This window comes from Geotrypetes seraphini, chromosome 1 (genome assembly GCF_902459505.1).
Source record: "Geotrypetes seraphini chromosome 1, aGeoSer1.1, whole genome shotgun sequence".
Lineage (NCBI taxonomy): Eukaryota > Metazoa > Chordata > Amphibia > Gymnophiona > Dermophiidae > Geotrypetes > Geotrypetes seraphini.
Window position 1 is genome coordinate 92,382,173 of NC_047084.1, and position 27,053 is coordinate 92,409,225.

The 27,053-nt window shown below is 42.8% G+C and overlaps 1 protein-coding gene across 1 annotated transcript in view; it reads left to right on the plus strand.

Annotated features, from left to right (window-relative positions):
* LOXHD1 (lipoxygenase homology domains 1) overlaps nucleotides 1–27,053 on the plus strand; it is a 485,723-nt gene that overhangs the window by 15,895 nt on the left and 442,775 nt on the right. The window contains exons 4-6 of the mRNA XM_033935008.1: nucleotides 804–938; nucleotides 5,628–5,801; nucleotides 15,559–15,754. Coding sequence (XP_033790899.1) covers nucleotides 804–938; nucleotides 5,628–5,801; nucleotides 15,559–15,754 — 505 coding nt within the window. The remainder of the gene's footprint in view (nucleotides 1–803; nucleotides 939–5,627; nucleotides 5,802–15,558; nucleotides 15,755–27,053) is intronic.

The window sequence follows — 27,053 nt, forward strand, 5'->3', positions numbered from 1 at the left end:
GATATTCACAATAAATATGCATTGTATAGATTTGCATTAGAGAATGACACGGTGACAAAATTCATCACCGTCCCCGTCCCCGAGGATAACCGCGGGAAATAATCCCATGTCATTTTCTAGTATCTATTTCAACCTCAGTCCTTCTACACCAGCATTCTTCAAAGCAAAGCTTGCGGTTCAGTGGTTGTGGCCATTCATACACTGATTCTTATGCGAGCCAAGGATAACGAAGCCATTGTGACATCACTGATGTGATTGGCTCTTAGGCACTGGTGGAATGAGGCATTATGACATCACAATATCTGCTCTGGATACCAGAGACTGTGATTCTGTAGTGTCTGTTTCAACCTCAGTCCTTCTGCACCAGCATTCTTCAAAGCAAAGCTTGCGGGTCAGTGGTTGTGGTTATTCGTACTCTGATTCTTCCCTCTCTCCTTAAAGAATGACATGAAGATGGTTTCCCGCGGTTATCCGCGGGGACGTGGACGGTGATGAATTTTGTCACCGTGTCATTCTCTAATTTGCATCTCAAGGAGGCAGTGCCTGCAAATCCATCTCAAACATATTCATTGTGGATATCCTGAAAACCTGATCTACCTGTGGCTTTCAAGGACCGGAATTGCCTACCCCTGGTCTAGACTGAAATCCTAGAGAATTTAAGTTTTTGGGGATCTTGTCAGGTACTTGTAACCTGGATTGGTCAATGTTGGAAACAGGATATTGGGCTTGCTTGATGAACCATCGGTCTGTATGGCAACTCTTATATTCTTAAGGCTTTAATCATATTTCTCCTTGATTAACAGAAGCGTTCCAGAAATGCTCTTTGCAGCCGGTCTAAGAAGTCTGATAGTCGGCCTAATTCTGCGGCTGGTACGAGAGTGCTGTACAAAGTGACTGTGAAGACCGGAGATAAGAAAAGATCGGGGACTGATGCCCGGGTAAGAACCTTCACTCACTCAAGATGGTCATGAATGAGTAAGCGGCCCATTATCAAAAAATATAGACGTCCAAATAGCATCCTAAATCAGCACTTGGATATCCTAATCGCCAGGACGTCCAAGTGCTGATAATCAAAGCCGTCTTTCTATACGTCTAGTGAGGTGTTCCAGCCTCTACTTTCAGAGCACGAGATGGGCGTGGTGGAGGCGTGTTATGGGCGGGCTTTGGGCAGTCTCAAGGTCAGGTTAGACATGGACACCTTGCAGTGATAAACATTTTTCAAAACATCCTGGAACTTATACGTTTGGAATTAGACCTTATTTAAGCGCCAAAAAGGTGTCCATCCACACTGACCAGATGATCACTGCATGTATCTACATAAGACACCCTCACACTCCCTCAGTGTTCACTGACACCCACAAATTTCAGAACATCAGCACCCGGAAAGCTTAGTAAAGCTGCACACAGGTGTCTTAAGTAGCCTGGTGGGTAGGCTAGTGAACCATAGAGAGGAGTAGCAAGTCCCATAAGCATCTAAGCATGACAAACGTCTCTACATTCCGCCTTCACGTGCGCATCATGGCTCTACTCAAAATTTACCAGTCTGTGTTTTAACTCCACTTTTGTGGAATTCATTTCCTAGGTGTGTTTGCCTTAAATCCTCTTTGACAAAATTTAGATCTGGACATATGGCATTTTTCTTCTCTCAGGCCTTTGGTGATTGAATTCTCAAGTGCCGTGGGAGACTACAACTGATCACTTGACTGTTTCAGTTTCTTACTATATAATAGTTGTAATTATCTGGTAAACCCAAAGATACTATTTGGGTTTTGGATTGGCCTCCGTGAAGACGGGCCATTGGTCTGACCCAGTAAGGCTATTCTTAAGTTACTCTAACCACCACATTCATGGTGGAAAATGTAAGCACACCCAACCCTACTCTATTGCCATTTAGGTGCCACCTGCAGCTATAAGGGCTATTGGGGTTGTAGACAGGTGGGTATAGTGGGTTTGGGGAGGGGCTCAGGTGGGTATAGTGGGTTTTGGGGGGGGGCTCAGGTGAGTTGTTTATCTGGCACCCTTTATGTGAAGTTCATAGCAGTTCCTTCTAAGGTGCCTCACTGCTCTGTTGCCATGTCTGGGTGACTACAGGACTGGCCCCTCCCATGTCCAAATGGTCTTGTTCTGAGCATTTGGGACTTGGATGAAATTTTGGTTGAAAATATGGTATAAATATCCAGGCGCTTTGGGCGTCCCAATGGCCTGGAAGTCCAGATAGAGGCTTTTCAAAAAAAATGATTTCTAAACGTATGATGGTTTGTCTTTCGAAAATAGGCATTTTCTTACTACTGACTTTGGATGATTAATGCCATACGTCCAAATCGGACTTAGATTTATGTTTTGAAAATGCCCCTCCATGTCAATTTCAGAAGAACATTAAGGGAGGAAGGTAGTCTTCATGGTGTGATAGCTAAGTTCTAGTAAGATAAGTTCTTTCTCTGTAATCCCTGCAAATCTTACCAGTTTGCAAACTAGCATGGATGAGTTTTTCCTGATTTTTATCAGCTATAATGGAAGATATTTTGATTTTTCCCTCTCTTGTATGTTAATGTAAATCATTTTCCCATTTTATTTACAAATACTATTAAGAACAGTTAACAGGTAAGAAGGAAACAATGTAATGATAACATAATATGATCCCTTCCCTATTCTCTGTCACCTATGAAATATAAATAATTATTTAAAAATTTATATACTGCATAATAACTATGCGGTTTACAAAATTACATGCATGCATATTTAACAAATGCTAAACATGTCTCAACAAGACAAACACAGGAAGACATTAACAAACTGTATCATTATCAAAATCTTTAAATTCATTGTACAAGATGGAAACACAAGATCCCATAAAATCATTTACAGGACAGGAAGGCATTAACAGAGAATAGCATTAGAACAGGAAGGCATCGACAAATAATTGCGTTTTCAACGTTTTCGCAAAGTTCAATCTCCCATCACAGAATCGCAGAATCCCAGGCAGCGCATTCCAGAGCTTTACGCCAGCCACAGACAGCATAGTTGCTCCGATCTTAACATGAGAGACTAACATCTTACCCTCCAAACTCAGTTTTATACTATTTTCAGATCGCAGACATTTTCTGGGTTGATAGATTTTTTTTTTTAAAAAAACACCCTTTAGTACCATTGGAGAAACGTGATATAATATTTGCTGTATGATTGAGAGAATCTTAAATTGTACTCTCTGCTGCATAGGTAACCAATGCAATTGTTTCAACACTGGGGTTATACGAGTCATTCTTGAAACCATCTTACAGCAGAGTTAATTAAAATCTGCAGTGCCCTCATCTTCACTTTAATAACCCCCAAATAAAGAGAATTGCAATAGTCCACTCTACTCAGTATTAATGCTTGCACCACACTATGGAAATCATATGCTGGTAACATAGGTTTTAATCTATATAACAATTGCAATTAACAATAGGTTTTAATCTATATAACAATTGGGAAAAAGAGTTCTGGGCTTGATAAAACCAGTGTTACAACACTGCCAATGAAGCATCTGGCCAACCTAGGAAGTAACAACAAAACAACCCCAAGTCTTCCAGTGTTGAAAATCCTTAGTGCTTATAACATAGCTTAGTTTTGTGTCTTAAAAATAGAAATATAGAAACATGATGGCAGATAAAGGCCAAATGGCCCATCCAGTCTGTCCATCCGGAGCATTCACGACTCCTCTCCTTTCCTCTTGTTGTGCACACAGCTTTTTGTATTGTTTTTGTATTTTTAAGCTTGTGGCTCATAGCAAGACTGGACCCCGTTGTCACAACTGAAACACGGCCCGTATCAGGTCTATGCCACAATTATACTGTGCATTACGTGTCATTGTACATTTCAGTGTGTATACTTCTGCAACATTTTCAAATAAACTGTATATCAAAATATCAGCTCGAAAATGATTGTTTTATATATTACTTGTGTAATTAATAGTGCGCTTTATGTAGTATTTATGTTCAATTAATTGCACTGTCAAAGTTTGAAAATTAATAAAATTAAAAAAAAGAAAAAGATATCAGCTCCACTTTTTCGCCTTTTCGCCCACTGCTACCACTATAGGTAGATCTTTCTTATGCATGTTCATTAGGGATATCCTGAAAACCTGGTCTGTTTGCGGTCCTTGAGGACTGAACTTGAACAAGCTTGCCTTTGCCCCACCATCCCCTTATCAGCATCTTCCCTCTACCATCCTATTTCTTCCCTCTATCATGTCTGGTGCACAGCATTTTCCCTTTGTCATCCTCCTCCTCTGGTGGCTCAACATGTGTCCTCCAGCCGTCCATCTCTTCCCCACTCAGTCTGGTATCAACATTTCCTTCTGGTACCACGGGCCAATTACAGTGCATCAACCCCTCCTCCCTGGAGCAGCAGCTGATGCAGGAAGCTCAGGACCTTTAGCGCCTGGCTGCCTAGAATGTTCAGTCAAGTCCCTCCCCTGTGCAGTCTCTCCATTTCTATGGAGATGGGACGCGACTGAGCCTTCTGCACAGGCTCAAGTTTCAAGTTTTATTTTAGTTTGATGAATCGCTTATTTCGTTTTACTAAGCGAGATACAACATTAATAATAAAAAAGCATATATTTAAACATATCGTTTAAAATTTTTAAAATTTAAAATAATGGGTTAGATCGACAGACTTACAGACTAATCAATACACAAGGTAAAGAAGGACAGAACTACAATTCAATATTTTAAAGTACAGAAGAGAACCATAAAAGGAAAGAATATTAGGGAGGGAAAAATGGAAACCTGAAAGAAACTAATGTAAAATTTGAACATAATTTAAAGATTACCATAGGGGCTGCATGTCCAGGGGAGTGATATGTTGTGATCAGCCCATGGCACTGGAGGTGAAAGTTGATACTGGACTAGGAGGGGAATTTGAAGGCAGAGGAGGCGATAGCCACTGCCATAAAACAGACATTTCCATTGGCCAGTTTTCCACCCTGTCAGTCATGGCCTTCTATGAAGACAACTGGCCAGGCCAACCAAACCCAAACTGGCTGGCGAGTCTAATTCATAGCTCAATAATGTCTGTACAGGTCTATGCGGTTTCTCTGCCTTTCCTAACTTTTTGTAAACCGCATAGATCCTCACGGTTATGCGGTCTATACATTGATTTTATGTTATGTTTCTTCAAACCTCCTGTGTCAGGTGCTGCAGTAGTGCTCTGGTCCAGTGGTATAGCGAGGGTGAGCGGCACCCGGTGCGTGGTGCCCCTCCCCTCCTGCTGTGCATGTACCCCCCCCCCCCATCCCAGCACCTTTTTAACTTTGGCACGAGCAGCCATCAATTTACTGCCCGTGTCAGCTTTGGCGCTCTCTCTAATGCCACGTCCCAGGTGCGGGCCCTAGAAGTGATGGCAGAGAGCACCAAAGCCGACATGGGCAGCAAGTTGTTGGTTGCGCGTGCTGAACTTAAAAAGGGACGGGGAAGGGAAGGGGTGTGGGGGAGGGTGGGAAGGGAGGGGCAGAGAGGAGGAGGGGTGCTGGTGCCTTGAGCAAGATGGCGCCCGATGCGGATCACCCCCCTTACTACACCACTGTTCATGACATCAGTGCTTTAGGTTAACATAACATTATGCTGAGAAGAGTCACTGTGTGTTCTTAGGTGTTTCTTCGGATGAAGGGTTCAAAAGGAAAATTCAATAAGACACGTCTCTACAAGAAATCAGGATCTAATATGTCTGGGAAAAGTGCTGTTTTCACATTCAGCAAAGGGTCTATTCATACTTTTAAGACCTATAGTCCAGAAATTGGAGAAATCAAAAGCATCACATTAGAGGTAAAGCCCCCTTGCTCTTTTTTTTTTTTTTTTTTTTAATTGTATTCTACAATTCTACATGAATATAACTAACTAATACTAAATATATATACACTTCTTCCTCCGTATTCACTGTGATAGGGGATTAACAGATTAACAGGGATTAACTTTTTCATATGTTATTTGCTGTTTTCTATTAAAAACTATCGTGAATATGATGAAACCACAAATAACATGGTGGTAGACCTGGCCTGTTCCTGAAGGAGAGGCAAAACACGGTGAAGAAAGTGCTGGGAATCAGCGATTTTCTCTGTAAACGCTTGGAATCAGCGATTTCTCTATGCAAGCTGATGTAATTTGGGGGAGGGGGGGAGGAACCAGCAAGCTATAAACCGCAAATAATCAAAACCACGATTGCTGAAACCGCAAATACGGAGGGAGAAGTGCATATAATATAAATAGAACTAACCATCTTGGTTCAGTGTTTTTGTTAATTATCACTAACTGTTCATTGTCTATTGTTTCATTTAATGATCGGTGTGTCTGTTGTAATCCGCCTAGAACTTTGGACAGTGCGGAATAGATATGTAGAAATAAAATAAAATAAAAAAAAAGAAATATGTATAGGTACACCAGAGGTTCTCAACCTGATCTCCAGGAGTCACTCAGTCAATCTAGGTTTCAGGATATCCACTACGAAGATATGATGGATTTGTATCTATTGCCTCCGCTGTCTGCAAACATACAGTAAAAACCTGACTAACTGGATTTGTCTCAATGAATGAGTCAAAAAACAACTGGGAAAAAGTTGCTGCGTCAAATTTTGCATCATGTCTTCAATGATGTCGAATCGCTTTCCTTTCAGCACGGATTTAAGTTTAGGAAACAAGAAGAAGTCAGCAGGGACCAAGTTAGGAGAGTAAGGTGGTTGGGGAAGAACTGTCATCATGTTTTTTTGCACAAAATTTGCAGTTGTACTTCCGGTCGTTGGTCGTCAACTGTGGAATAAACTTTGCCGCAACGCAAGGCATCCTCAGCTTCTCTCTTAGAATGTTGTGGCATGAACTAATGGAGATGTTGCTTTCCTCTGCCAATTCTATAACAGACTGAAAAGGATTAGGTCCCAATTCCTGCCCCATACTTTCTCTGTCTCTGTCATTTGAAAGTCAGATGCATCTGGGGACATATTGTAGAGGCAAGAAATGATCTCCAAACATGTCCAAGTTTATTGTCAGCTTCACATCTCTTTTATATTATTCTACATGAATCAGTGTTGTCAGCATGTGTCAGCATGTGACGTAAACACAAACCATATATGGACACAGGTCACATGAAACTTTAAAGACATCAGCATTTTTTCTATCTCTGGCTGAAGTCCAAAAGGTCAGAAGAGCCTTTTTTCTTATCTAAAGCTGTTTGTAAATACGGCTTAACAAAACATTGAATTCACTTCACAACAAGTTAAGAACATATCTTTTCAAACATAAATGTCCTTGTACTATCTTCAAAGAAAGAAAGACAAACAGGGTCTGGATTTACAGCTTTAAACAACATATGCCTAAGGAAAATTACCAAGGTTCATGATACGTGTCCCTTCAATCCCCTCTTACGTCATGAAAATGACGTCATAAATACACAGCATGAGCTGTAAGGGAGTGATACTCTAGATATGTCTCTCGAGGAGGGTTTTTTTTAGGAGCTGTAATACGAATAACACAGTACATGAGCAGTCAAGACAAGAGTGCAAATAATAAGAGATTATAACAATAAAAAGGTCTTTTACCCAACCCTGCATTCAACTAAAGTGCTGATCCCAAGAATTAGATAAATCTGAGTTACATTTGAGCTCAGCAAAGAGGTCTGCTAATTTCTGAATGGCCATAGTAGGACCTATATTGTCAGAAATAAAAATACAACAGCATAAAATACTGGGAAGAATTTTACAGAATTCTTAGCTAGAATCATATCTAGGGCCACACGATTTTGAAAACCATCTGAGAAGTGGAGCCTAATTGATCAGCAATACTCCTTGCAAGGCGTCCCTAGAATAGTTCACAAAGCGTTGCTGATTATAATAAATTTAATTAATCCGATCAACATTCTTATTAATAGTAATAAAGGGAATAAGGAACTCAAACCCAGCCTTAACCTGAGCTCGGGCCTTAAATTCATCTGGGACCCCTCTTGGGACCCCTATAGCATCTATGTATACATGTGATCAGATTTATATCAAGACAGAAAAGAGGAAAAACCATGTGAATAGGAAGGATGCCTTTCAGAAAGAATATGCAGAAGCATGATAACCTTAGCTAAAGTGCACTGGCCTATCCACTGGCTGGGTAGCTTAACAGGGAGCCAAAAGTCTCCATAAAGCCAGTAAATATCAAATCTGATGCAGCAACAATGGGGCATACCTATGAGCCAAGACAGAACAATAACCTGGGGGTAAATTACCTACAAAACTACCCTATGTCAGATAAGAAACATGACATGTGTAATTACCCTTATAGATGGTAACGGCAATATCAAGCTTTTGCTGTCCTGGCAACAAAAGGTATTTAGAACACCACAGTGCACAAAGGGAATAGGTAAAATTAGAGGAGGTAGATAGATCCCATAAGAAAACTGATAGGTCGGATAGCTAGACCCACCCTTAAACCACATGCCCATAATGTACATACCTTCATCAGTAGGTCTAGGGTTGTCAATAGTAAGAAAAAGCTTAATAATTTGTGCAGGAACACTTTTCCTATAACAATTTCCAACCTTATGAAAGGTCATACAAATAAGCAGTGATTTACCATTTTGGTCCACCTTTTTTCAGAGTATTTTCTGATTTATAAGCCCAGTCAGTATCAATATTCCACCCTACCGCTCCTCAGAATGCACACTTATCCCCCCAACGTGAGTCAGTAACATATATATATATATATATATATATATATATATATATATATATATATATATATATATATATATATATATACATATGTCTTTAGTTTTAGGAATCTCTGAGGACCAATGGCACAGCCTTGGGATATCAATTGATGAACAGTCCACAATGTCACAATACTCAAAGGAGAAGGTGGCAACTTGCACACTGCTGGAATTATACCAAAAGGTAGTATACTGTCTGTCTTTCTGGATTCCAATTGAAGGGCAGCACTTGGAAGGGAGTCCAGCTTGATGTCATGTTCACAAAGAGATGCCGGGGGTACTGTTTACAGAAGGCGTGTCATTTACAGATGGGTATGGGCAGAAAGTGTCGTGGACCCAGAACACATCATCTCTGTAGACCCAGTTAGAAATGATCCATACAGGGAGAAAAACTAGCAGCAGTGTTGCCAGTAAGAGAATGATAAAGTTGGTAGAATGCTGCAATGAGATCATCATGTTGTTCCACTGAAGGAGGTGAAATCTGCGCAGGGAAGACTTGCTTCTGGGGTTTTAGGTTAACCCTCTTCAAGCGACTTGCGTGGATCCAAAAGGAAATTCCTCAGTGAGTGCAGCGGGCCTGGTCACAGCGATCACAGTAGTGGGAAGGCCAAAGGAGAAATCCGTCTGCTTCCTATCCTTGGAAAGCTTCTGGACAATCACCAGGCTGGAAAAAATGGGTAGGAATCTGTGGAGAGAAAGGAGAAGTGCAAGACACGTTTCTTTGAACAAGCCCTAATATTTCAATGAGCTTTTGGACGTATTCCTTCTGTATCAAAGGAAAATCACTCCTCTCAACTATTGAGGGTTTGTCTACCCATGGGGCGGGGAAAGGTCATCCCGTGAGAATCTCAAAGGGAGAGCAGCCAGATGTCTGTGCATACAGAAAGAGATACTTGAAAAGAGATGCTTGAAAAGCATTCCAAATATCATTCAGCAGCTGTACTCCAATGTGATCCAAATAAGAGATAGAAAACAAAAGAGAAACCATGTTGCCTGTACTAAATGTGGCAACATGTAACAATACCAATTCATTTACTTGATATAGCTATGGCAAAAGAGAGACAATACTCAGTTATTTAAGGTTCTTAATTGAACAATCCAAAAAGATATGTTTTTGCGTGCTGCATATAACTATTATGCACTTCAGAGAGACCATACTGATGTACTGAATGTATTCAGAAATGTATACTGAATGGATCATATGTAGGGAACACCACGAAATAAATGCTGTATAAAGTAAAGCTTTTTCTTAAACATATAACCCTTAACTAAACTATATTCAGAATACAAAAACTATAAGTAAAAGAACATTGCGCAGTTAGGCTAGTAAGAAGTGGAAAAAGAGCTCTAAAAATGGCCAATATTATGTATCCTGGGGTACCCACTAAACTAAAACAAGTAGACATGACACAGACAAAACATAAAGTTTTAAGCGTGGAGCTATTACTCCATCTGTCAAGTGTGCAGGGCTGAATTTAACTCTGCAAATAAACACATTAATATAAAAAACCAAAACTACAAATAATGTATATCATAACCATCTCATATTTGGAAAAAGGCATAAAGCTAATGTCTCTTTGGAGCGTCTCTATCTCTGCAGTGATAAAGAGGACCCTTGGAAAACATTAGAAATATCTGTGCCAAGACTGATCTGGGATGGCTATGTATACATCCGGAAAAAACATTTTAAATTAGCAACATCCTAGTTTCAGCTAAAACAATAGAAAGGAATTGTGTTTTCCAATTTGTTTTCAATTCACAAATGTGCCAGCTGTAATTATCGAGCTATATATATCTGTATCAAGGAGCAAAAGGTCAAGAATGAAAATATCACTAGCAAGAAGTTAAAATGTCGAGCGAGCACTACGATAACCAATACCATGATATTGGGCAATGAATAAGGGAGAGCTAGCAGCTGGTATCCAGGGTTTCCCCTCTTTGCACCAAAGTCCGTCCATAAGGGCGGCTTTGGGCACCTGCCAAACGCCAGGCATCAAATTCAGAGGGGGGGTAACAAAGGACTGAAGCTGTGAAAAAAGAGAGGAAGAGAATATTCACCCGTGAGACCCAGGAGCCCATTTAAAAGAAGGGCTTGGACATCGTGAAAAGTGTGAAGGGTAATGGGGTGACCAAGGGTCAGAGGAGTAACCATCTCTACCACCATAGCACAAGCAGCCAGGGCATTCTTGAACAGGAGTGACTATAGAAAAAAAGGCAACAGAGCGTAACTTACCGCCATGTTCTCCCTTCATGGTGTTACAATAGTCCCAAACAAAGAGATAAAACATAGGGGCATAAGCAGGAGAACCCAGACTTGAGCTAGAAACCAAAGCACATCTCAAATATCCAACATTTCATGAGTCCATCTGATAAGAGCAGTCATTTCAGAAACCAGGGTCTGTCTCAAAATCTGGTCATAGAAGGAACAAGCAGAGATCCATTGGCGGCAGTGACCAATCATATCAAGAAAAGTAAGCATGTCTTTCTTGGTAGCTGGGCGGGGCAGACCCAGAACAGCAGCAGTGCGGAAAGTGCAGATTTTCCTCTGACCATGAGACAGGACAAAACCCAGGTATTTCACTTCAGATTTACACCAGTGCAGTTTATGTTGTGACACCTTGTGACCACACACAGACAACCATAGTAAAAGGTGCAAACTTTCAGCCTGACAGGTCTCCTGAATTATAGAACACAAAAAGAGGTATAGAATGAGGACAGGACCATGAGGGGCAGTGCATGACTATAGAATAGTCCGAAGGACAATGGAGTCAACATAGCCCTGGGGCATTCCACACCAGGTATACTGTTGTGTAAAGGTGAAGGCAAAAAAGAGCTGAAAAGCCTCACCAACAGGGACTAAAATAAAACATTCTTTAGGACAATGACAGAAAAAAAAACATTGGCTGCCGGTGGAATGGAGGAGAGGAAGAAAAAAACCTCAAGGACAATGGGTGCAATGAGAATTATCAAAACATTAACAGCTCTAAAGTCTGGGATGAAGCGGGGGATGCCATCAGCTTTGACAACAAGAGCGATAGGCGTATTAAGAAGAGATGGTGGTTTTGATAATGCCGGAGAAAAGACAAGTGACAAGCAGTGGAATCTCACCATACTGCTTGATAAAAACAAGAATGAGTAACTTCAAAGAAACACTATAGGGGGTACATGAAATACAACATTGTCAATGAAAGCCCAAAAACCGGGAAGTCTGGGGGGAGGGACAAAAGCATTCATGCACGGACCCTGATAATGAAAGCTGCTTGTGTACAAGCTGCGAAGGAAAGATCTTAGACTGATTCAAACAGCACTTGCAATGCATTCCACATAACAGCATGTCCTACCTCAGTGTTCATATAAACGGGAAAGGATTGATGACACAGAAAGATGTGAGCTGAAGGAAGAATGTCACACACACACAGCCGTACAAGTCTCATCTGTCTAGGAGGGAGAGAATCCTAAGTGCCTTTATGACTCATTACAAAAACAATATAACAATGCAAAAATATTCGCTTATCTTACCTTATAAGCGAGGTACAGTAATAAGAGACAATAAAATCTTATACTCTATAAAAGTTTTAACCTTACAAATGACAGAGTGGGCAGGGGGGTTCTATAAATAATTTCATTCTTCCTGAAAGAATGGCAGCTGCTTATATTCATGAGGGATGCTTACCGAAAGTACCCCGAGATTTTTTCCCAAAAAAACTCCATAATAGAACCCAAAGCTTGAACTTAAAATAAAGGGTGGGTACAGGTCACCACTACCTAGTGAGTATTAAAGAACAGAAAAAATTCAGAAATACTCACAAAATATCGGTGATATCATCTGCCCATCCCAGACAAGCGCCCAACTGAAAAGGATTAGGTCCCAATTCCTGCCCCATACTTTCTCTGTCTCTGTCATTTGAAAGTCAGATGCATCTGGGGACATATTGTAGAGGCAAGAAATGATCTCCAAACATGTCCAAGTTTATTGTCAGCTTCACATCTCTTTTATATTATTCTACATGAATCAGTGTTGTCAGCATGTGTCAGCATGTGACGTAAACACAAACCATATATGGACACAGGTCACATGAAACTTTAAAGACATCAGCATTTTTTCTATCTCTGGCTGAAGTCCAAAAGGTCAGAAGAGCCTTTTTTCTTATCTAAAGCTGTTTGTAAATACGGCTTAACAAAACATTGAATTCACTTCACAACAAGTTAAGAACATATCTTTTCAAACATAAATGTCCTTGTACTATCTTCAAAGAAAGAAAGACAAACAGGGTCTGGATTTACAGCTTTAAACAACATATGCCTAAGGAAAATTACCAAGGTTCATGATGCGTGTCCCTTCACAGTTGATCGCGCACAAGAACCTTCATCAGTTGATGTTGATGGTCTTCCAGTTCGTGAATTGTCTTCCACGGATTCACGACTTTTACAGTGTGAATGCCACTGAAAACACCTTCCACGACTCATGACATGTTCCCCGTAAGCCACTTTCAATATTTCATTAGTTTCTGCAGCGCTCTTACCTAATTTAAAACAGAATTTCACGCTATGGCGCTGCTCATTGAGGTTGCACATGATGAAAAACAGCCGATCACGATAACACACTTTCACAAAAACTGCTGTAGCTCGGAGATGAAAATGGATATCAACAAACAGAAAAAAAGGTTTCAAGCTACTCGACGTCGCCTAGCACGTCTCAAAAGAACTTCCTGTCGGTGCGCAATTCTAACTGTCCTGGATCTTTTTGAACAGACCTTGTATTGTGTCAGGGTGTTTTGGGGATTTGGGGGATAAAGTGCAACCCACCCCCCACCCAATAAAAACCACCCAAAACAACACAAAAACCAGTGACATAAATTCCTTTATAAATAAAAAAAATATATATATACTTTACTGTATATTAACTGAAGGTAATTTCTGAAATGAGCAGTTGGACCATCTAAATCGCTATACTACTCACCATACTCCCCAAAACTAGCACTCACTGAGCGCAGTCAGCAAAATAGCTGTCCTAACTTGTCCAAATAGTTATCCGGATACTTGTGCTGAGGATCGGCAGCATCCAGATAATTTTCAGCGGTCGCCTTATACCCAGCACTGGTATCTGGGTACAGCTGATGCAGAATATCCAGGTAAACAAATTCTATTGTTACCTCAGTATTTATTTTCTACACTATCCAAAGTTCTAATCTAGGCGGATTGCAACATATATACACAGCATTATGTGAAACAACAGGCAATGAACAGTTAGTGATAATTAACAAAAACACCAAACCAAGATGGTTAGACAGGGCACACTCATGAAGACCCCATAGGCAGTAACGGTAAGAGTTCTGGAAAATGGCTAATAAAGTCCCAGGGAGCAGAATCCTATTCCTTATGCCAGGGTAGCTATCATCATTATTAGTGATTATACCACTTTTGTGGATAAGCCCATTCAAAGTGGCCTAGTGGTTTGAGCTGCAGACTCAGGACCCTGAGGTTATGAGTTTAATCCCAGCCTGCTCCCTGTGACTCTCGGCAAGTCACTTAACCCTCCGTTGCCCCAAATACGAAACCACCTTGGGTGAATCTCTTCCTAAAAAAGGCAATATAAGATAGAACAAAAGAAGATACCTTTCAGAAACTTTCAAGCCTCATCCAATCTCTCAGTTAAACAATTAATAAGACAAAAGGGTATCGTGTATTTAAAAAGTATAGGGTCAATAGTCAGCTGCCGGCAGAGGAACCTGTGCGGGTTTTGGTTTGAACATCCAGTTATTTTTAGCCAGCTAACATATAGCTGCTTAAGTTGATATGTAGCGCTTAAGCGGCTTTGGGCTACCGCACATCGATAGTGCCATGATTTATGCAGTCCCATTTATGCTCTAAACCAGGGCCACATAAGTGCTGAATATTGACTCAAGTAGCTATATCAATATCAGAGTTTCAGTGGCCAAATGCTGACCCTGCTCCCGGAACACCCCTAAGACGGCTGGCTTTCTGTTTGGCGCTAATCATGATATTCAGCAGCACTTAGCTGATTAAGTGCTGCTGAACAGGGCTGGTTTAACCTATGAACCAGGTGAGACTCTGGCCCAGGGCACCAAAGGCCGGCGCTGTGATGTCACCAGCCCATAAGTTTATTTATTTATAAAAATTTATATACCGTTTAAAACTAAGCGGTTTACTATGCAGCTTGAACACTTCCTTCCTCCTCCTGATGCTGATGCCTGATCCCACGAGGAAGTGCTATTCTTCCCTCCTTCCTCTTCTGACATTACTGCTTGACACTGACCCTGGCCCTCTCTTCTCGCTACGGCAACTGGTCTATGAAGCTGCATCCTGCCAGGATCGGGCAGTAGCATTTCAGGAGTGAGGAGGGAACTGGGGGAAGGGGGGGGATGGGACACGGCATGGGACAGAGGCACTGTAATCTCTTGAGGCCCCCCCTCCCGATTATTAGCGGCCAGCCCTTACCAAGTGATATAACCAGTCAGTGGCCGGCTAAACCGCTTTGAATATCGGGGGGTCTAGGTTTTTAAAACCTTCCTATAAAAAGCTATCCGTTTTGTCCATAGGTAGAAGCAGCTGTGTGTATTATAGTCAATTGTGTAGTGGTTATGCCACTGATAACACGTTTATACTCACTTAAGATTATTCAGTTCAGTTTATGGCGATGATGGACCACAGCAACTGCAATAATATGCCGTTGTAATTAGTCACTGTTGCCCCTGTCATCTTCTATAATCCATTTTAATGACATTTATTAGCAGACTAGAAGTTTTATAAAAATGAAATAAAACTTTGGTTTCATTGTGCATTATACACCAAGTTTTACCACTCCTCATTTTCCCCAAAGCATGATGGCCTAGAAGAGCAGCAGGCCTGGTACGTAGAGGAGATTGTCGTAACCAACGCAAAGAAAGAGAAGAGCTGGCACTTTCCCTGCCAAAGCTGGCTCTCGCTGTATCACACGGATTGCCAGCTCAGCCGCACTTTCACCCCTGAGAGCAGTCATGCACCATCTGGCCTCCACAGAAGACCTGACTACACTGGTGAGTCGCTGAGTTGTGGTTCTGTAGCTGGGGGGTGGTTTGCACCCTACAGCACAGATATTCTGTTGTGGGGGTTTTGTTTCCATTTGATTATTCTTTTTTTGGAGAAATGTTATTATTTTTGGGGTGCTGTCCCTTTTGAAAGAGTGGATTAGTGATTAAAAAGTTAAATAGTAAGCCTGAAACCATCATCCAATCTAATGCATTATGGGACTCGCAGCACTGATTTTAATGGGCAGGATCAGCACTACAAATCCCACACTGTTTTGGGATGCAAGTTCAAAACCAGGACTGGCCAAAAAGTCTTCATCCTGGAACTGGGTAACATGTCATTTCTGCCTACATACACAGTAGATGAAGGCACAGGCATAGAAATCTGTTTTTCTCTTGAGGAAGAGGGAGGAATATGGAATCAGTGGCGTAGTAAGGGGGGAGGGACAGGTAGTGGCACGACACCTGTCCTCTCCAGTCCTTATGAGGCCTGCGTTTGTATTATCCCGCTTAGACTATTGCAATGCACTACTAGTGGGCTTACCCACAAAAACCCTCTCCCACCTGCAAGGTGTACAAAATGCAGCCATTTGCCTCCTGAAAAACCTAGGCTTCTGAGACCATGTCACCCCAGCACAAACATCAATGCATTGGTTACCTATCCAAAAACGCTGTGCCTTTAAAGCCTTGGTCCTAGCCTTCAAAACCTTCCACAAGCTGACACTGAACTACACTTCCCCCTCCCCATTCGCGGTTTCGGCAAACGCGATTTCACATATTCGCGATTTTTTTGGGAGGGGGAAAAAAGAAAAAAAAAAACCATCGCTAAGTGTTCCCCCGGCATCCCAGCCTTACCTGGTGGTCTAGCGGGCTTTCGGGGCAGGAGCGATCTTCCTACGCTCCTGCCCCGTGCAGATCTCCCCAAAAGCCCGCTAGACCACCAGGTAAGGCCGGGAAGGCGGGGGTGGGTCAGAGCCAGATATTCACGGTTTTTCGCCATTCGCGGTCCAGCTCTGCCCCTATCCCCCGTGAATCCGGAGGGAGAAGTGTACATGACATCAAAACTACAAATTTACATCCCAAACAGAGCACTGAGATCTCAAACAGAAAGATGGCTCACACTACCACCTGGTCATTCATTCAAAACTGAAACAGCCCACAAACGCTCTTATTCAGAGTTTATACCCAGATTCTGTCACACAATCTATGGAACTTCAAGAAAGCCGGGAAAACCTTCCTCTTCACAAATCCAGCTCCTTAATGTCCAACGCTACTCATGAGCTCCATAATGAACGTCGTTACTCATGGGACCTATACTGCCGACCATCAATCATGTACTCGCTTACAACACTAAAACCTTAGTACAATTATGTTCTGTTCTGTTAGTACAGTGAATGCTGTCCTAAATCTATACTATCTGGAATACACTTTCACAAGAGCAATATGCAATGTCAGGTGGAAAATAGACAGCGCAGCTTAGGCTTAATTATAGTGTGCAGTTAAAAAATTGGAGGAAAAAGCCTCAGACTGGGACCTTCCCACCTCCATAAAGGTGGTTGACAGGTGGTTAGGCGTTAACCTCACTGGCAAAAAACCTCCGTAGCACTCCAGAATAAAAAAACTTTAAGCAGAGCTGTAAGTGCTGAACGATAGAAGAAATGACTTTCCAACGTATCTTCTGTTGATTGGTACACCAACGGTGGCCAGTGGTTCACAAGTCTGCTGCCTCAGGGTGTAACATATCCGATCAAACTATGCCATGTAATTTCTTCTACGAATGCCGCAAATTGTTCTAAGCTATGTCTGCCAAAAATGTCTTTAAATAATTTTGTCCTTCTATACTGTGAATGTACCTTTGTAACCCGTTCTGGGATCCTTTGGGAAGACGGGCTAAATAAATAAATAATCAGTTTCCTTAGGGGAAGAGGGGAGGGAACGAATAAGGTAGGCTCTTGGGGTGCATGGAAGCCTGGTTTTGTTTGTCAATGTGGATTGCGGGCATGAGGTCTTCTGTTAAGCGGTTCTGTCACTATGGGCTGATTAATGTGGAGAAACCTGATTACAGATTGGATGAGTGTTTCTTACTTGAAATTGAACAAAGTTAAAACTACATTTTCACTAATTGGTTCTAAAGACATACAAGAGGAAGGTTCTTAAAGTAGATGGAATTCCTTATAAGTTAGAATCATCTTTAAAACTATTAGGAATTATTCTGGATTGCAAATTGACTATAGAAACTTAGATTAATTATCTTGTTAGAAGTACTTTTTGGACTTTAAGAAATCGTAACATACATAGTAACATAGTAGATGACGGCAGATAAAGACCCGAATGGTCCATCCAGTCTGCCCAACCTGATTCAATTTAAATTTTTTTTTTTTTTTTTTTTTCTTCTTAGCTATTTCTGGGCGAGAATCCAAAGCTTTACCCGGTACTGTGCTTGGGTTCCAACTGCCGAAATCTCTGTTAAGACTTACTCCAGCCCATCTACACCCTCCCAGCCATTGAAGCCCTCCCCTGCCCATCCTCCTCCAAACGGCCATACACAGACACAGACCGTACAAGTCTGCCCAGTACAAGTCGTAGCAGTATTAGGAAATATTTGCCAAAAGATTGATTTAGATTCGTTGTGCAAACACTAATATTAAGTAAATTAGATTACTGTAGCATAGTTTATCTAGGAATTCCTAAGTATCTGCTTAGATTTTTGCAGTCAGAACAGAACTCAGCTGTTGAGTTAATTTATAAACTACGAAAATCAGATAGAATTATACCATCGTACTAGTATATAGCTTTACACTGGTTGCCAATTGAAGGCACAGTCTTGTTTAAATTATGCTGTTTGGTGTTTAAAATATTATATGGTTTGACTCTATATATGAACAATTTAATTTGCAGGCCATTGGTTGGACAATATTATAATGTTCGTAATACTTTGACTTTACGTAAGAACATAAGAATTGCCGCTGCTCGGTCAGACCATTGGTCCATCGTGCCCAGCGGTCTGCTCCCACAGCGGCCCCTAGGTCAAGGACCTGAGCCCTAACCGAGTCTAGCCTTACCTGCGTACGTTCTGGTCTAGCAGGAACTTCTCTAACTTTGTCTTAAATCCCTGGAGAGTATTTTCCCCTACAACAGCCTCCGGAGGAACGTTCCAGTTTTCCACCACTCTCTGGGTGAAGAAGAACTTCCTTAGGTTTGTACGGCATCTATCCCCTTTTAACAGTCTGTCTTTATCTACTTTGTCTTGAGTCCCTGGAGGGTGTTTTCCCCTTCAACAGCCTCCGGAGGAACGTTCCAGTTTTCCACCACTCTCTGGGTGAAGAAGAACTTCCTTATGTTTGTACGGCATCTATCCCCTTTTAACTTTAGAGAGTGCCCTCTCGTTCTCCCTACCTTGGAGAGGGTGAACAGTCTGTCTTTATTTACTTTGTCTTGAGTCCCTGGAGGGTGTTTTCCCCTTCAACAGCCTCCGGAGGAACGTTCCAGTTTTCCACCACTCTCTGGGTGAAGAAGAACTTCCTTAGGTTTGTACGGCATCTATCCCCTTTTAACAGTCTGTCTTTATCTACTTTGTCTTGAGTCCCTGGAGGGTGTTTTCCCCTTCAACAGCCTCCGGAGGAACGTTCCAGTTTTCCACCACTCTCTGGGTGAAGAAGAACTTCCTTATGTTTGTACGGCATCTATCCCCTTTTAACTTTAGAGAGTGCCCTCTCGTTCTCCCTACCTTGGAGAGGGTGAACAGTCTGTCTTTATTTACTTTGTCTTGAGTCCCTGGAGGGTGTTTTCCCCTTCAACAGCCTCCGGAGGAACGTTCCAGTTTTCCACCACTCTCTGGGTGAAGAAGAACTTCCTTAGGTTTGTACGGCATCTATCCCCTTTTAACAGTCTGTCTTTATCTACTTTGTCTTGAGTCCCTGGAGGGTGTTTTCCCCTTCAACAGCCTCCGGAGGAACGTTCCAGTTTTCCACCACTCTCTGGGTGAAGAAGAACTTCCTTATGTTTGTACGGCATCTATCCCCTTTTAACTTTAGAGAGTGCCCTCTCGTTCTCCCTACCTTGGAGAGGGTGAACAGTCTGTCTTTATCTACTTTGTCTTGAGTCCCTGGAGGGTGTTTTCCCCTACAACAGCCTCCGGAGGAACGTTCCAGTTTTCCACCACTCTCTGGGTGAAGAAGAACTTCCTTATGTTTGTACGGCATCTATCCCCTTTTAACGTGCCCTCTCGTTCTCCCTACCTTGGAGAGGGTGAATAACCTATCTTGATCTACTAAGTTAAAGGGATTCGTATCTAAAAGATGGTATGCCATCTCCTTTCCTTAACAGGCTGCTTCTGTGTGGTCTCTCTTGCCAGTTCAAATATGATCTATAGTAATGCTTACGATCTTTAAAAAAAAAATCACTCAAAACATCCTTGTTTCAGAAATTCAATCTTAGTAGTTAATGATTAGGATAATATCTTGCTCTATATGGATTGGGACTTGTATATGGCCTTTTTGTAGTTTTACAGCTACACTCAAAATGGTTTGTGTACAGGTACTTCAAGTATTTTCCCTCTCTGTCCCAATGGGCTCACAGTCTACCTAATGTAACTGGGGCAGTGGAGGATTAAGTGACTTGCCCAGGGTCGCAGGGAGCAGCGTGGATTTGAACCCACAACCTCAGGGTGCTGAGGCTGTAGCTCTAACCACTAGACATGAAACAGATCTCAGGATTTCTTCTCAATCCCGACTCTAACCTCTCACCATTAGGCTTTGCCTCCTCTCTTCAGACTATGGAAGCAGTTAATTTCATTTGAGAATGAACTGTAGATCGTTTGCATTCTCCTTCCCCAGTCAGTCTTGGGAACCTCTGACCTTCATCCTCCAGTCAGTCCTGGGAGCTTCTTATATAACCTTACTAGTCTTATAGCCCGTTACATTAACGGGTGCTAGAATATATGTGTGTGTGTGTCTGTCTTTATTTCTATCTCTCTCTCTCTCCTTAGCCTGTTTCTGTATTTCTGTCTTTCTTTTTCCTCGGCTGTCCACCACCACCCCTTGCCTGCTCCCCCTGTCCATTCTCCCTTCCTTTTACCTCCCCTGTGTCCACCACCAACCTCTTCACTGCTCCCCTTATTTACCAAGCCTGAATCATCTTTATCCTGCTACCTGTCAACTTTTTTTTTTTCTCTCTCTCTCTCTCTATATATATATATACATGCAGTTCTTGCCCATTTTTCATTTGCAGGCTTGGCTTTTCCCTGTCCATCATTATACCCCTTTCCCTTGCAAAATCTTATTTTGCAGAGCCAATAGACAGTCCTACCTTCCAGGGTCACTTCTTTGCCGGCTTTCTTCAGCGCCTGACCAGTTTGAGAGCCAACTAAGTGGCTGCTGCTGGCGGGCTGGCATGTGTTCGTGGGCTCACCGTCTCGCGCAGAGGGCAAGGGAGCACGTGCTCGTCGGTTCTCACTCTTGCGCAGGTGCACGCTGGCAGGCCGGCGCACAGCCGACCGCTTGTTCGTTCGGACGGAACGCTGTGACTGACTGTGGTTGTGTGTGAGGAGGAGCAGGGAGGAGACGGAGAAACTGCATTGCCGCCTGGGACCGGGACTGCCAGTGCCTGTTTTTCTGTCTGGGTTGGAGCCGCGCGATCGGGATTTAATCTTATACCAGGGAGGCGAAAACTCAGGAACCACGTCCGCACAGCCAGCCGGGGCCTTGGTGAGGCGGGGAAGGGGGGGGGTCTTGCCTGCCATTCCTATTTAAAATGGCCTGCTGAGGTTCGCGGCTGGCTGTAGCGAACCTCGCAGGCCACTGTTCACCTCAGTAGCATGTTCCCTCTGACGCGATCGCGTCAGAGGGAACGTGCTACCATGTGGAGAGCAGTCTGCGAGATTCGCTACAGCCACTTAGTATAATCTATATTCACTGGGAATCCTCTTTGGCAGCCTTCAGCAGACTTGAAATCCAATCAGCATTTAATTTTCTGATGTTATAGCCACCCTAGATGAAGTAATAACCTGTTCTTTCATTTTTATCTCTTTAGAAAATTAATTATCCCAATAGCCGTTGCTCCGAAAGGGAAGTTTAGATCAGCAGGGAACATAGCATCACTCTTAGTTCTGGCTGTGTAGTATTTGAAAACCTCCGGGTTATATTTATCATTTACATATGTAGCTCAAAATCTACCGGGCTTGTTAATTATTTCATAACGTGCTGGGAGTGGGGGCTTTCTTCTGGAGTCCTAATCAAGCTGTGGTGTTTAGCTAATATTTGATATTTATATAGATGGTTGTGAAGGAAAACCTCTGGGGTGACAAGACTGCAGGATTTTATTTATTTAAATTTAGATCCTATCTATTAACTAGGCGGGTTACAAAAAAATCTCAAGTAACTCAACTATACAAATATACAGTTCTAAAATACTGCCCACACGCACACAAAAATACATCTGAATAACCTATTTCATAAAAATAAACTAAGGGCTCCTTTTACCAAGGTGCGTTAGGACCTTAGCACGCGGAAAAGCATGCGCTAAAATGCCACACACGCTAGCCGCTACTGCCTCCTCTTGAGCAGGCGGTAGTTTTTCGGGTAGCGTGCGCTAATCCGGGGCGTGCGCAAAAAACGCTAGTGCACCTTTGTAAAAGGAGCCCTAAATCCCCAAATACCAGAAGAAACAGAAATGCTTTCAAATGTTTCTTAAAACTGTCCAAACACTGAAGAACATAAGAACATAAATAGTGCCTCCACTGGGTCAGACCTGAGGTCCATCGTGCCCAGCAGTCCGCTCACGCGGCGGCCCAACAGGTCCTGAACCTGTGCAGTAATCCTTTATCTATACCCCTCTATCCCCTTTTCCATCAGGAAATTGTCCAATCCTTTCTTGAAATCCAGTACCGTACTCTGCCCTATTACGTCCTCTGGAAGCGCATTCCAGGTGTCCACCACACGATGGGTAAAGAAGAACTTCCTAGCATTCGTTTTGAATCTGTCCCCTTTCAACTTTTCCGAATGCCCTCTTGTTCTTTTATTTTTTGAAAGTTTGAAGAATCTATCCTTCTCTACTCTCTCTATGCCCTTCATGATCTTGTAAGTCTCTATCATATCCCCTCTAAGTCTCCTCTTCTCCAGGGAAAAGAGTCCCAGTTTCTCCAGTCTTTCTCTATCTCTCTCTCTCTCTCTCTCTCTGTCTCCCTTTCTCTTTCTCTTTCTGTCCCTCTCTACTCTCTCTATGCCCTTCATGATCTTGTATGTCTCTATCATATCCCCTCTAAGTCTCCTCTTCTCCAGGGAAAAGAGTCCCAGTTTCTCCAGTCTTTCTCTCTCTCTCTCTCTCTCTGTCTCCCTTTCTCTTTCTCTTTCTGTCCCTCTCTACTCTCTCTATGCCCTTCATGATCTTGTATGTCTCTATCATATCCCCTCTAAGTCTCCTCTTCTCCAGGGAAAAGAGTCCCAGTTTCTCCAGTCTTTCTCTCTCTCTCTCTCTCTGTCTCCCTTTCTCTTTCTGTCCCTCTCTACTCTCTCTATGCCCTTCATGATCTTGTATGTCTCTATCATATCCCCTCTAAGTCTCCTCTTCTCCAGGGAAAAGAGTCCCAGTTTCTCCAGTCTTTCTCTCTCTCTCTCTCTCTCTCTCTGTCTCCCTTTCTCTTTCTCTTTCTGTCCCTCTCTACTCTCTCTATGCCCTTCATGATCTTGTAGGTCTCTATCATATCCCCTCTAGGTCTCCTCTTCTCCAGGGAAAAGAGTCCCAGTTTCTCCAATCTCTCAGCGTATGAAAGGTTTTCCATCCCTTTTATCAGACGTGTCGCTCTCCTCTGAACCCTCTCAAGTAACGCCATATCCTTCTTAAGGTACGGCGACCAATATTGGACGCAGTATTCCGGTTGCGGGCGCACCATCGCCCGATACAGCGGCAGGATAACTTTTTTCGTCCTGGTTGTAATACCCTTCTTGATTATACCTAGCATTCTATTCGCTCTACAATCGCAGACGCAATTCATTTCCTATATACAGTATACGATTTAAGTGGCTTTTAAGGGAGTATGTGGTGCAGTAGTTAAAGCTACAGCCTCAGCACCCTAGGGTTGTGGGTTCAAACTAGAGAATGACACGGTGACAAAATTCATCACCGTTTCCGTCCCCGCGGATACCTGCGGGAAATAATCCCATGTCATTTTCTAGTGTCTATTTCAGCCTCAGTCCTTCTACACCAGCATTCTTCAAAGCAAAGCTTGAGAGTCAGTGGTTGTGGCCTTTCATACTCTGATTCTTATGTGAGCCAAGGATAATGAAGCCATTGTGACATCACTGATGTGATTGGCTCTTGGGCACTGGTGGAATGAGGCATTATGACATCACAATATCTGCTCTGGATACCAGAGACTGTCATTCTGTAGTGTCTGTTTCAACCTCGATCCTTCTACACCAGCATTCTTCAAAGCAAAGCTTGCGGGTCAGTGGTTGTGGCCATTCATACTCTGATTCTTATGGGAGCCAAGGATAATGAAGCCATTGTGACATCACTGATGTGATTGGCTCTTAGGCACTGGTGGAATGAGGCATTATGACATCACAATATCTGCTCTGGATACCAGAGACTGTCATTCTTTAGTGTCTGTTTCAACCTTGGTCCTTCTACACCAGCATTCTTCAAAGCAAAGCTTGAGGGTCAGTGGTTGTGGCCATTCATACTCCGATTCTTCCCTCTCTCCTTAAAGAATGACATGAAGATGGTTTCCCGCGGTTATCCGCGGGGACGGGGACGGTGATGAATTTTGTCACCGTGTCATTCTCTAGTTCAAACCTATGCTGCACCTTGTGACCCTGGGCAAGTCACTTAATCCCCCATTGCCCCAGGTACATTAGACAGAGTTTGAGCCTGCTGGGACAGACAGAGAAAAATGCTTGAGTACCTGAATAAATTAATGTAAAATGTTCTGAGCTCCCCTGGGAGAACGGGATAGAAAATTGAATGAATAAATAAATACTTATTTATTTATGTGACATTTTCTACTCTTACAAATTCCACAAATAAAAATGACAAAATCAAATATAAAAACTAAGGACTCCTTTTATCAAGCCGCGCTAGCGGTATAACGCGCGTAATAGCGCGCGTTAAAACCACCGGCCGCGCTAGCCGCTCCCGCCTCCTCTTGAGCAAGCGGTAGTTTTTGGCCGGCGCAGGGGTTCGCACGCGATGAAAAGCCACGCCCGTTAACCCCCAGCTTAGCGCGGCATGATAAAAGGAGCCCTAAAAGACTTCAATTTTTTTTAATCAAATTGTCTTATATCACCATTTGCTTCCCTCAAACCAGTACCAAAAAAAATAATTTTGGGTTAGAAACCTCCTAGAAATAAACCCAAAAAAAGGCATCTTAAAAAAAAAAACCAGTTCATGTCGTATAATACAGACCTGAAGAGAATCCTGGTCTCGGCTCACTATATGCCTATAGTGGGAGCCTCATTATAGGGGCCCTGATGCAGCACAGTGAGTGCTTAATCCATCAAAGAAGATATACCATCACTGCTGCACTGGCTCCCATTGATAATCACTTTCAATATGTGGAACTCGAGAAGTGTGGGGGAGAGAGTGATCAAAAGTAGTGGGCAAATGCACAACAGACGAAGATTCAGTGCCCGACAACATGATGCACGACCTACTCCTACTGGAGCGATGGTCTAGGACATGGCAACTCAACTTCAATGCCAAAAAATGCAAAGTTATGCACCTGGGCAGCCAGAATCCATGCAAGTCTTATACCCTTAATGGCGAGATCCTAGCAAAAACGGTAGCAGAACAAGACTTGGGGGTAATTGTCAGTGAGGACATGAAGTCTGCCAATCAAGTGGAGCAGGCTTCGTCCAAGGCAAGACAAATCATGGGCTGCATACGAAGGGGTTTCGTCAGTCGTAAGGCGGAAGTCATTATGCCATTGTATAGATCCATGGTGAGGCCCCACCTGGAATACTGTGTGCAATTCTGGAGGCCGCATTATCGCAAGGATGTGCTGAGACTGGAGTCGGTGCAAAGAATGGCCACCCGGATGGTCTCGGGACTCAAGGATCTACCATACGAAAAACGGCTTGACAAATTACAGCTATACTCGCTCGAGGAGCGCAGAGAGAGGGGGGACACGATCGAGACGTTCAAGTATCTTACGGGCCGCATCGAGGCGGAGGAAGATATCTTCTTTTTCAAGGGTCCCACGACAACAAGAGGGCATCCGTTGAAAATCAGGGGCGGGAAACTACGAGGTGACACCAGGAAATTATTTTTCACTGAAAGAGTGGTTGATCGCTGGAATAGTCTTCCACTACAGGTGATTGAGGCCAGCAGCGTGCCTGATTTTAAGGCCAAATGGGATCGGCACATGGGATCTATTCACAGGGCAAAGGTAGGGGAGGGACATTAAGGTGGGCAGACTAGATGGGCCGTGGGCCCTTATCTGCCGTCTATTTCTATGTTTCTTCTATGTTTCTATGTTTCTAAATGCGAACCCTCGAAAAGAAAACAAATTGTCTTTTTAGAAAGAGAGAAAAATGAAGGCCGATAAAGACCATGTGGGCCTATTCAGTCTGTCCATCTTGCCATCTTTGCTCCTTTTCTCTCCCTTAGAGATCCGATGTACTTGTCCCAAGCTTTCTTGAATTCAGATTCAGTTTTCATCTCCACCGACAGGGCCATTCCATGAATTCACCACACTTTCCATGAAGAAGTTGTTCCTGAAGTGACTTCTGAGTCTGTCCCCTTTCATCTTCATCCTAATGTTTCCTGAAGCCTGTACATAGGCATTTAAACGTCTAGATCAGTGGTCCCCAACCCTGTCCTGGAGGACCAACAGGCCAGTTAGGTTTTCAGGCTAGCCCTAGTGAATATTCATGAGAGAGATTTGCATATAATGGAAGTGACAGGCATGCAAATCTGATTCATGCATATTCATTAGGGCTAGCCTGAAAACCCGATTGGTCTGGTGGTCCTCCAGGACAGGGTTGAGGACCACTGGTCTAGATCACATCTCCCCTCTGCTGCCTTTCTTCCAAAGTGCACATTTTGATATTTTTAAGTCTGAAAACTGACCAGTTTAGTAGCTGCCCCCTGGACCGATTCCATCCTGTTGATATCTTGTTGAAGGTGTGGTCTCCAGAACGGAACCCATCTTTTTTCACAGTTCCCTAAAATTGTATCTTTTTCTTCAGTTACCATGTTAAAGGAGAGATTTCACCTTCTTTTTTGCTACTCTTTTGGATTCTGTCAGGTACTTGTGACCCGGATTGGCCACTGTTGGAAGCAAGATACTCGGCTAGACAGGCCATGGGTC